The sequence below is a fragment of the Branchiostoma floridae genome, chromosome 6, assembly GCF_000003815.2.
Source record: "Branchiostoma floridae strain S238N-H82 chromosome 6, Bfl_VNyyK, whole genome shotgun sequence".
Taxonomy (NCBI): Eukaryota; Metazoa; Chordata; class Leptocardii; order Amphioxiformes; family Branchiostomatidae; genus Branchiostoma; species Branchiostoma floridae.
This window is the reverse complement of record NC_049984.1, coordinates 22,411,834-22,423,928: the sequence shown is the minus strand read 5'-3', so window position 1 is coordinate 22,423,928 and position 12,095 is coordinate 22,411,834. Positions and strand designations below refer to the sequence as shown.

The 12,095-nt window shown below is 41.2% G+C and overlaps 1 protein-coding gene across 2 annotated transcripts; it reads right to left on the bottom strand.

Annotated features, from left to right (window-relative positions):
- Nucleotides 1-1,555: 1,555 nt before the first annotated feature.
- On the bottom strand, nucleotides 1,556-11,983 carry LOC118417974 (organic cation transporter protein-like). 2 transcript variants are annotated; one of them, XM_035823761.1, is made up of 11 exons: nucleotides 9,687-9,741; nucleotides 8,869-8,972; nucleotides 7,898-8,052; nucleotides 6,685-6,854; nucleotides 6,064-6,214; nucleotides 5,315-5,388; nucleotides 4,746-4,889; nucleotides 4,111-4,196; nucleotides 3,609-3,717; nucleotides 2,871-3,080; nucleotides 1,556-2,199 (listed from the first exon to the last, which is right to left on the bottom strand). In XM_035823761.1, exons 5-11 carry the CDS (start codon nucleotides 6,151-6,153, stop codon nucleotides 2,049-2,051), a joined length of 864 nt encoding a protein of 287 aa, XP_035679654.1. In that variant the 5' UTR covers nucleotides 6,154-6,214; nucleotides 6,685-6,854; nucleotides 7,898-8,052; nucleotides 8,869-8,972; nucleotides 9,687-9,741; the 3' UTR covers nucleotides 1,556-2,048. The 2 variants fall into 2 exon arrangements, with proteins under 2 accessions (XP_035679654.1, XP_035679652.1); XM_035823759.1 differs by lacking the exons at nucleotides 1,556-2,199; nucleotides 2,871-3,080; nucleotides 3,609-3,717; ... (1 more) ...; nucleotides 4,746-4,889; nucleotides 5,315-5,388 and adding an exon at nucleotides 11,593-11,983 and having other exon boundaries at nucleotides 6,092-6,214; nucleotides 9,687-9,959.
- Nucleotides 11,984-12,095: the final 112 nt, after the last annotated feature.

Sequence of the window (12,095 nt, the reverse complement as noted above, 5' to 3'; positions counted from 1 at the left end):
ATAGCTATTGTTGAGATAGCGGTGTCCATTGTATTGGCTTTGTACAACGCATGCTGTCGTACAAACCGAGTGGACTTGGACCCCGTCAACCGAAACGGTTGAATTGTCACGCTTAGAGCTATGCAAAATGAATGTATCTTATCCAGAAAGTAAACCTACTAGTACTTTTAAATAAAACCAAGATGAAACTACTCATTTTCTCATAGGTTTCTTGCAATATTATGACAGTTCTCATAATGTACAATGTATACACCACCAATCTAAATATCTTGCTAGTATCTACAATGTTATTGTAAGAGGTTTTGACGGATACATATTCACCTCCATGAAAGATGTAGGTATAGTTGTACAGTATGGAAGGTGCTGTATGTACATGTCTGGCGGGATTTCTGATGAACCTCTGGATGGATTGTGAATAAAAATCTTGTTGGTACGTGGGTAGGTGTTGTTGACCTTAAGGTCCTGTACGATTTTGGGCCTCCTGGTGGACGACCGTTGTACTGCAGCTATTTTTCCTTTTGGTACTTTTGTCCTGGACATGCTGTGATGTTGATTTTTGGGTGACATATAGGTTTTGATATCGACGTTAGGAAAAAAAAAGTACCGTAAGTTTGGGTCCCTAGCAGCTTGGTCTGGTTGTATACGTTTGGGCTTTATTGCCCTAATACCCCCTTCACAATAGGCGCGATTCGATCGGAAGACTAGTTTACGAACTCTGAATGACATTTTCGTGAGTAAGACGTCCGGTGTTCTCACAATCATCTTGCGATTTTTACGGATCGCCGGCAGTTTTCAGGAGTCTTACGACGGTCGCGGTGCAGCGAAACATGTTCTTAACATATGCGACTAGTCGAAGGAAATCTCCGAAATCGCACAGCTCGTTACCGAGTCGCAGATTGTGCGTACAAATCGTGCGTACCCTGCAAGGGTATCGGTCAATAGTCTCGCGTCAATCCAACGATTGAAGACCGATAGGCGAGCAAAGACATAGTTATTAATCATCGAGCGCAAATCGGATGGCGAACGCCCGTCAGTTGGGCAACGTTCGGGCGACGTTCGCCCGACTTCCGTTTGTTTACAAATATTGAATTTCTGGGAATCTGAGGGTAATTCTAACATTGTGGCCGCTGTGGCAGTATGTAGGCTGGCTTTGTGACACACTTTCCTTTCTTGCGTCATTTCTATTGTGCCCGCGCATTCCATTCATTGGTTAAAAAGATTACGACAACAAAATAAGCAACATTTATTGATCTCTTGCCTTTTTTGAGGAACGTTTTGTGTTACCTTGTCCGCGTGCAAGAGGTCATGGGAGGTTTATTATCATAGATTTATTCACCGTCGATCTCACGAGCCTCGTGTATATGTGAGGGGGACAGTTTTGAGGCGAAAAATACGCAAGACCATCTTAAGATCTTAAAATCAGCCGACCTTCCTGCGATCGCGAAGAACGTCCGAAGATCGTATATAATGTGAAGGGGGTATTATGACACGTGAAAGTAGCATAAGATAGACATTGTTTTTAACAAAGATGTGTACATACACCGTAAACCGCCAACCCGTAAAATTGACATGGACGATTTGGATGGAGCCGTCGAATGTTTATTGTGCGTATATTAATTAACATAAAGTTTACGTCCGGTTTATTATTATGATGTAAAACTTAAATGTATCGTTATACTTGGTTATCCTGCTTTTCAGCAATACTCATAATTCAAAGGTTACCTGTGCATCTTTTTCTGATGAGCGCTAAAACTACCTTAAAAAACTGCTAAAAGGATTTTTCTTTACAAGTAGGAGGTATCTTGTATTTCAGTAATTATCATGATTCAAGTTGAATCTGTGCGTTTTTTCCGCAACGGTGTTAAAATTACTTAAAACATTTCTCAAATCCAATTACAGTTTTCTCAAAGATGGTAAAAGCTTTATCATACATTCAACTTGGTGCGTCGTATTTTGAATGACGAAGAAATTTCATTGGCCAATTTGGCCATTAAGATGAATGAATCTACGAAATGAAGTGTGTACCCAATAGTTTCTACACAGTCTGCCTAGCAACGCTGTATGGCTGTTTTGTAGTTTGACTCCGCATCAGGGTCTTCTTTCACTGCCACATCATTCCTCAAACCCTGATTGCTACAAGCCGTCGGTGGCTCTTTCTCATCAGTAGGTATGGGTGCATATCCGTTGTAGGGGGTACGCCTGGATTGAAAACAAAATTATTCCGTGACGTTTATACCAGTTATATAAGAGCGTATTCACGACCACAGGTATAGACGATGAACCATTGATAATGTTGGATGATTCAATTGTTTGTATTAACTTTTCAAAAGTGTTTAACGGTGTTGCTCAAAGTCAATACTGGCCACCTATAGGTACTGAACTAAGCTGAAGAAGGAAGAAGATAGTGATGTGCATTGGTTTTGAGGCTCGTGAGTTGTATTTTTTAGAACTCTCTCCGAAAAGAAGGTTCCATATCTTAGAAGTCCAAGGAAAGAAGCTGTTACATGCCATACAGGGACTTTGTGTTGTGTAGTAATGTAAACGAGAAGAGAATCAAGTATTCGGCTGAAATTCTTTCAGTGGTGAGACAAATAATGTGCCTGTCTTAAAACTGACCATGATGATATATCTGTAGAAGATTGACAAGGAAGCAACGTATCGCCTGTGAGAGAGGTAGTCTAGTTTCGAGGTCAGATGAGAGCCAATTGTCGGCACGCAAAATAGAGAAAAATGTGTGGTGCACAAAGAAAGATATCGATTGCATGCAATGGCCCAAACTCTCCCCATCAACTAATGAACTCTGAATAAAGTCTATGAATCTATGTTTTCAAACACACTCTTACGAGCAAGAAAATAAAAAGTGAACGCACTTTCCGAAGTTCTCTCCCTCTTCCAGTGTATCCGGTAGGCGAACCCCGCGGGTCTCGGGGAGCAACATGGCGGCCAGGCCGGCCAGGACGGACAGACCGCCGAAGATAAGGTAGGGAAGTGGCCCCCAGACTGTCTGAGAGAGCATCACAAAAGGGGAAGCGATGCCGCCAACTCTGGACCACATGGAAGATGCTCCAACGCCAACATTTCTAAAATAGATACAAGTTATCGTGACAACATCACAAAAAAGAGAAAGCAACTCTGGACCACATAGAAGATGCCCCAACACCAACATTTCTAAAATAGAGTCAAGTTATCGTGACTACGTCACAAAAAGGGGAATTAAGCAACTCTGGACCACATAGAGGACGCACAAACACCAATATTTCTAAAATAGATACAAGTTATCGCTACAACATCACAAAAGGGGAAAGCAACTCTGGACCACATAAATAATGCCCCAACTCCAACATTTCTAAATTGTTGACGAACAACTGGTACATTGTCCATAATGTCTAGTTAGAGTATCCGACATGGCATTTTGAAATGAAAACCTGAAACAAATATGCTTAAAATTTGTACATGCGTTGCTGATGCGTTACAAAATTAATGAATCATACTGAAGAAAGTATTATTTACATACAGAAATCGACAAGTAAGAATTACAGTAACAGACAGAAAGGTGGACACATACAGCATTTTGGATGACCACGACAGTGCTTTGTTTTTTTACTTACCTGACTACAGTGGGGTACAGCTCGGCAGTCCAGACATAAACAACGGAGAAAGCAGCAGTGTTCCCGAATTTGCCGACCATAGGAAGCGCAACGGAAAGGGGATGCATATCTGGAGTAAATATAACAGTATAAAACTGATGATAATGGTAATCAATAAATGATAAGTAATAATGAGTCATAAATTGAATGTAGAATCCGAGTATCATGAGTATGCCAAGTATAGTCCTTCTTTGAGAAATAACTACATGTAAATGCATTGCGTCACGCTTGCGTCATTGCGGGGCTCGTTCACTGCGTCACTGTTATGTTATTTTGTCTGATTTTTAATAATTTAGATATTGCGTAATACATAAAGATATGACTTAGAAGGCGACAAAATACACAAAAAGTAGGAAAATTCGTCCTCTATCTCTGAAATTCTTTGAGTATCTTTCGAACCACGCAGTGACGCAAGCGTGACGCAGGTCACTCTGAGGGTTACAGTGGAAGAAAGACAACTTACATTCCGGTAGAAACGGTGGAGCAAGATATGGTGTCACGATACAGGCAGCTCCACCGAACAACATGAAAAACGTTAGGGAGGGGCGCCTAAATATAAGAGAGTGAAAAGAAAGTGAGTGAGTGATGATGTTCGTGCATCGGTAGTAAAAGAATTACACTATTGTAAAAAATACATGTGCTTTATGAAAACCAGAATCTTTAGTAGAAAGTAGCATTTGAAATGCGATTTAATGTAACCATTATTTCAAACTATTGCCTCAATGCCTCCGTACTATTTGAGCTTTCGTTACCAAATGAAATGAGATAGATCGACAATCGTAACAGCTACAGTGTACATGGCAGCGTATACATACATGACAGTTGCCCAATTGCTAATATCTAACAATCTTTAAAATCTAAACTATTTCATGAATTGAACATCATGCTGATAACAATGTGCTGTATCAGGAATGCATAACATTGTTTTTGAAGAGTTATATATGAATTGGCCTACATATGGATAGACCTCATGAACTAGGTATGATAATGTCATATTCAGTAACTCTGCCCTTGTACATGTTTTTTTTTGTATCTGGTAACAGCGTAATAGCCTGTAACAATTGTTGTCAGTTTAAAGATTGTAGCTTTGAAACGTACCTTCCGAAGTAACTCACTGTAAAGATGGAAAAGATCTGTGCGGGAAAGTCCACAAGGTTCATGATGAGGAAGTTGAGGTAGTTATCCCCGCCCAGTTGTTGCGTGTTCAGGGCTAAACCAAACCAAACTACAGTCACTACGAACCTGGATGGAAACAGAGACGACTGTAAGCTTGTCTATAAGTGTGTTTTTGCGTTGTGTTATGACATTTTTGAAATATTTGTAACAGTTTGGAACAATATCGTACGTATACCTTTGGAAGACTTTCTAGATATTCTCTATGAAATTCCAACATGTTAGAAACATGCTTATTGCACAGGGGGTGAGCCCTTCGGCAAAGAAACTTCAAGCAAAGAAACTCCAAGAGCTAAGGAAGCTTCCAGGAAACAAAGCACAATGGAAAAAGATGAAGAAGGACTGAATGCAGCTTTGGGACATTCCAAAGACGCAAAACACAGTGACTGATGACGATGATGAGTTTCTTAAGTATTGCAATATAGATTTACCATTCGTTCTAACATTTTCCCACATGAGAACTGTTAAGTATGTATAAGAAGCAATAGACTTACCAATTAAAAAATATAATGGCAGATTTCTTGGCCATGTTTGGAGTCCGGACAATATCGAAAATGGTGTACTGCCTCTGTTGAGTAAAAAACCAAAACAATAAACACCAAACTAACCGTTTATGTACTACAAAACATATAGTGAATATGGGTGGGTACCGTTACAGAAATTTTAGGTCCAGGTCCAGTTCAGGTCCAGAGGATCAGGTACAGGTCCGGGCCTGAACCTGGACCTGATTCAAAAAGCGAAAACTTGCAAATGTATGATAATGAAAGCAATGGTCCATTTCGCTACAAAGTTTTGTAGAGTATTCGACTCCCACTGGCGTTTCAAAATCCTACAAGGCTAACTGCCTCTGTACAATTGACTGTCAAACTTGGTAGAAATGACTTTAGACTCTACTCTACTTTGATCTTGTTAGTTTCCGTTAAGCCCCCAAACGTGGCAATGCCTGATCATACAATCTGTTCATTTTCGAATATCCAACATCCAAGGTCTAACTTCCGGTCCACCGATTTTTTTCAGGTCCGGTTTTTCTGGACTGGTCTAATAAGAAAAACCGGTTTTGTAACGGTACACCGTACCGGTACCCGCCTCTACTATTGACGTAACAACGATATGTATATTTCATAAATTAGTATATTGAGAAGTTTATTTGTTTATTTGAATTCATCGCCGAATGATTGGGAGGGCAAAACAGGTTCGAACAACCTTATGAAGTGAAATGAAAATGGACACCCCAGGGTCATACCTTATCATTTTCGGTAACTTGTTTTTTCCCGGCATGGAACACTTCGTCCGGTACCTTGACCCCGTTGACCTTTGCAGCGCGGCGGATCATGCGCACTACCTCCTCATTCCGGCCCTTGGAGAGCTGCCATCTTGGAGATTCGATTCCAAACCTGTTTGAAATTAGTCGACGTATGATACAGCAACTCGACACATAGTAAGATCTTGTGAACGGTAAAACGGTCGAGCTTAAGTGAAGCCGGACTAATTTTTTTCTATTCGCTTTTGGACAGACGAGGACAATGTGGTACTGCATAGTAGTCAGTAACTTATATTAACAGTGCCACATACACAGTACAGATCGAGACAGAACGTAAAGGTAGAATCATTTTTCTACCTCCCCCATCGAAGTCAGGTACCCATTTTTTACCCCGTGTTTCCTGTTACAGTCCTGAAAAAGGTTACGGTTGGTAGGCAGGTAGGGATAATTCATATTCTATTTTATAATTCAGTGGTGCAACAAAGTTTGCTTTCAATTTCGTCACTAAACTATGGGGTTGTGTTTTAAGTTATGATATCTAAGCCAAATTAAATATACAACAAATAAATCTGAGAGAAATAAAAATGATATATTGGTGCTGACCACCATGGTAAGAACCAACACTACGTTGATGAGTGAGATGGCGAGTTGCAGTCTGCTCCAGTGCCTGATGAGGTAGGCTATGCCAGTCAGTACCACCCCTCCCATGGAGAAGGACGACTGAATCAGTGTTCCAGTTAACGTTCTTCTGTCCACGCCGACCATTTCTGTCGCTGTGGTGAAGACAATAATCGTATTTGTTTCACATACCCTAACATTGATATCATAGTAACGTATAACGTTTATGTATTCCGGGGCATACTGACTTGATCATATGTGTAAGAAGCTACAAAATAAGCAAATGTATCTGGTAAAATTGTACCATTTACTCTATGTCCAGTCATTTCTCTAGCTTCCTGACCACTTCAACCAACGTTTCAGTGACTGTTATGCTGGTTCATACTGGTTCACATTACACTGCATCATAGGTGTCGCTGCTTACAGATGTGGTCCCAAACGCAAACATCACATTACCTAGTAGCCTCCATAGCAGACTCTCTATGGAGGCTAATTACCTAGTATGTATGACAGTATGTAAATACTTCGCATTTTGGACCGCACATTTAAGTAGAGACGCCTATGCAGCAGTGCAATGTGAAACCAGTCAGAATGCTAAGAGGAAGGTGACCGCAGGTTGAATGAACCACCTTTGTCATGTACGAAGAATTTTATCATTCTGTGACTTTCCAACCTGATGTTAAACTGTTTACGTAGGAAACTAGAAAGGCCGACATTTGCTTGAGAGCAAATACAGCATATTTCAGCCATCTCCCTCATGCAACAATAGGCCTTGAGGTCGTTGACCCCTTTGGCCATTGGAAAATGACCCAAAAAATTCCCAAATATATCATTTTAAAGTGTTCCATGCCAAAAATTATACATGGATCATTTGGATAAATATCTAGAGCACCCCTTTACCAAATTTCGGGTCATTTGGTTGTAATACCAGGGTACAGGAGCCCAAAATATACATAAAAATTGACAAAAACCTCAATAAAATCATTTCAAAAGCAGATATGAAAAAAATGAAAAAAACACCTGAGGGTATTGACTTACTCTACCTTTGTGCCAAATTTCAAGTCAATCGGTTGAAAAACGGCGGAGTTGATTCGATTTGAAGATTTGGCAGGAGAAAGAAAGAAAGAAAGAAGAAAGAACATTACGAATACAATATATTTCACCATACCTATGGTATGGCTGAAATATAATGACGTACCTATCACAAAAGCCGGGAGAAAAACGCCCATGGCAGTGAAGCCGACCAGGAGGCGGAGTACTACAAACCAAATGTAGTTCGGTGCGAAGGCGGTTGCCACGCCGAAACCAAGTTGTAACAGCACAGCAAGATACATGGTCTTCTTTCTGCCTATCCTGAGAAAGCAAAATGCAACAGTGCTATCAAAATGATATCAATATGATAAAGTTTCTGTAATCATTGCTAACGGACAGTATCTCTCACTTTTTGTAAATGTATGTAGGATAACAATTATCATAGTACTGTAAATGCAGAAAATTTCGCAGCGGTTTAATGTTCGCAGTTTTCGCGGTGGCCGCTTCACCGCGAACTTAAAACAACCGCGAACATTTTCCATGGCAGTAAGAGATTACAGGGCATGGTGCTACCGCGAATTTAATTAAAACCACCGCTAAAAGTCCCATTTCCCTCGATTCCCGCGAACTTAGATGCATTTACAGTATATATGCCAATACGGTACAACGTTTAAGATTCATCAAAAAAGGTTGTTGGCGACTAGTTTATGCCCAATATGCAAAATATTGCCAATTGCGATTATTGTTGTCATATTAGGCGACAGATTGGTGCCAATTAGCGACAATTAGAACATGGCCATTTTTCCTCAGCCAATTAGAAGCGAGTATTTCTTGTGACTAAATCCACATAGTATGGTCTCCCTAGGGGTAGGGGTGTGCTAAACAACGGATGAATTGACTAAGTCGGAGACGCCCACCATTTTTATTAAAGTTAAAAGAAATTAAAGATTTAACTGTTGCTTAGTGACGAATTTGCGATTTGTTGGTGACTGTTAGTAGTGCGAATATTTTTCCATGTGAACGCAAAAATGTCGCCTATCACGTTTTGGGCACCGGCTTCCCGCCTGTAGGAGGTATCCGAATAAGATTTGGCGCCAAGAAATGTTACTCGAATATGTTGAGACTTGCAGTACTTACGAGTCTGATAACTGTCCGAACAGGATGGAGCCAATGAGAACACCAACCATGAACAGAGACTGTGCCAGGTTGTTCAGAGGCTCGTCTTCACACACCAAGTTAAACTGTAGAGTTGGAGAAAGGATGTGCATGAAGTAGAATGTATATCAATGAAATTAAAAGTACAAAGTAGAATTTTGTGGCAAGACTAGATACTATGTTATATGTATAACTGAATATTTATGTTATTGACATTAAGATGCACAGTTAAGTACATTATTTCATGACATTTACAAACACAACAAATACAAATCACATTGTGGTCCCCCAACTTTTGATGGTACCAATAACTCAAGAAGGGTGTAAACAAATTCGCAGTTTCTCTTTCGATTCATACGACGCAAGGGTGTTGCATTTCTATTCTCTGTTATGTGTTATCCAGAAATGCGATAAGTTAGATTCAACATACCATAGGAATAGTGAGAAAACTGAATTCAAGCATTTTTCTAATCTTACATTGACTACGTTTAAAATTGCGAACCACTGATAAGTTGATAATCAATACGCAAATAACTTATGGAATCTTTCTTGTGTTATTTTTTTCCAAAGTGTACGACAGAAATACGCCTGCAGTTCCGAAATAAACACTAGAGTGTTCAGATCCACGCAACTTATTTCAAAGCTACCAGTCATTCGATCATCTAAACCACAGCATATTCAAAACACGAAACACTGAATAACCGCGGCCAGAAGTTGTGCTGCAGTACCACAGTAAGTCGATGTGAGGCCCATAATCTGAAAGAACCTTCATGACAAAGGTAATAAGACTTTAAACTCACCTCCATGTAGACGCTACTATTGTAGACTCTCCGATCGTACCACCACCCCTTGTCGCAGTTCAAAATCGTTCTGTTCTTTTCGCTGTTACGTTCGAAAGGACAACTGAGGTTGCCTAACTCGTATCTGCTAACGTTGTACCGCTGACATTCGCTAGGTGTCTCTGTGTTTTCCTCCTTGTCTGTCACCCACGGGAGAGAGTAGTTGAGCCCGCAGGAATTGTTTGGGGAGAGTCCTGCCTCGGCGAGTTCAGGGATAGCGCAGTGGTGAGATACCTGTTGGGAATGAAGTAACAATGCTCAACATTTGTATTGATCTTGATACAACGCATGAAAAACCAGTCTACAATGATATGAAATTGAAAACATGTATAATAGGGTGAGATTGTATACTTGTTAAGTCTTTGGTGCTATTCACCTGTGTCTAACAGTCAGTCTGTGTCGCAACGGCTAGAGCTTTGGAATCAGAATCAGTAGGTCCATACCCCTGCCCCAATGACGGTGGAATGACGGCCTAATAATCTGTCTAAAGGTGCCAAAATCACCTACGGATTTGGTGCTGCCAGTGTGTCAACATCTGCACACTTGCCACTAAGACCCGTGAATTTCTTTTTGATGTTATTCATAATGTCTAGGTGTATACTAGTATGTGACAGAGACAGATCTAGTGACGGCACGCGTATTCAACCAAGAATACAATATTATTACATCCTACTCTTCTCGATATTATGGGCAGAGGTCTGCTACTTGAGGCCTACACTTGAATATACCTCATACTCTTCCGCCGGCTTTACCTTACCCTGGGAGCCAGACAGGATCGGGTAGCTAGCTAGTTTTGTTCGGGGACCCCAGGCAGTCAGCCCGCCGATCTCACATTAGCGCTCCGGGGAGTTTAAGCCCGAAGGAGTTATCGCTACCGTTTTCCTTATCGGGCTTAGACTCCCCGGGGTGCCAATAGGAGATCGGCGGGCCTGACTGTCTTGGGCCACCGAATAAACTGTTCTAGCTGCCCGATCCCGGCTGGCCCCCAGGGTAGCTTTACGCCACCATCCGAAATATTAAACGACTGCAATCTCTTACAACATGTCGGAGCTGAGCCCTAGTATCGAACTCTGGCTCACGGATCCACGGAATATCTTTCAGATAGCGAACTTCCATAGCTGTGATTGTGGCCTGGTTTAAACCAGCGGGGTTGCGTTATCGCTTGCGCCACAGGGACTTTGCAAATTAAACAACTCATAACAATAAGTAAATATTTTGTCGGTGGCGGACTTTGATGCCTTGCGCCACTACTCTCATGTGACGAGCATGTGACTCACTCCATAAAACCAAGGAGGTTTCCCTATAGCGATAACCTGCTTTGATAAAAAGTACAATAATGTACAACCTATTGTATCAAATACAGCAGTAATGGATGAAGTGTACTCCACTGTCTCTGTTCATGATACAGATTACTGTAAATGCAGTCAAACTTTCGCGGTGGTTTAATGTTCGCGGTTTTCGTGTTGCCAATTCACCGCGAACTTAAAACCACTGCGAACATTTTCCCATGGCAGTAAGAGACTACAGTGCATGGTGCTACCGTGAACTTAAAACCATCGTGAACAGTCCCTTTTCCCGCTATCGCGAAATCAAATTCCCGCGAACTTAAATGCATTTACAGTTTTGATAAGGCATACGAATATACGAATACGACAAAAATATATTCCTCGTGCGTTTTGAGAAACTAACTATAGACTATAGAACCCATACACACAATATTGTGCATTTTCATAAGAATTTTTGCCAAGAAGTCAGAAGACCCAATCATATGTAGTATAACTAGACCGTACCAACATGTCTTTGTTGTTACCTGTACTTAGTGCATTTGGCAAAACCATAACAAAGGCTTGCATCCATTGTTTCTTACCTGTGCTCCCAAGAACGGCATGGCCAACATGTGTATCCCCACAGGAATACACAACAGCAAGAGTAGCGTAAACTTCAACTTCTGGTAGGTCCCGAACGATCCGATATAACCGAGGGCCGCGTCGTAGTCCACCATTTTGTTGGAGCCCGGAAGTAGCGGCTTGTACTCACTGGTTCGATCGTCGCTGGCCATTCTGTCTTTTTAACAACGCTGTTAATAAAGGAAGAAATTGATTGTACGTGTCCAGTTGTGCTTCAGATCATTACACTGACGCTGAAACCTAACAATGACGACAGCTTGGAACAAGAAAGGGGGTTTTGAAGAGACTAAAAGCGAAGCTGTCATTCATTTTATCCGGCGCCGCCATTTTTGTTGTCACGGGGTATTTGGTGACCCCGAAAAACCGGGTTATTACAAGTGGTTGACCCCGTGGCTTATGAGGCGGCAGCAAGTAAATGTTATGGATGACATCAGCACGCTCATCAATTTTCGCATGATTTCAG

Bases quoted from the DNA above. Each gene is read 5' to 3' on its own strand.
- LOC118417974 (XM_035823759.1), bottom strand. From the start codon at position 11,784: ATGGCCAGCGACGATCGAACCAGTGAGTACAAGCCGCTACTTCCGGGC. The intron at 8,053-8,868 runs GTAAGTACTGCA...TTGCTTTCTCAG, and splicing joins TTCGGACAGTTATCAGACTC to GATAGGCAGAAAGAAGACCA. The intron at 6,215-6,684 runs GTCAGCACCAAT...AATTTCAAACAG, and splicing joins TGTTGGTTCTTACCATGGTG to GTTTGGAATCGAATCTCCAA.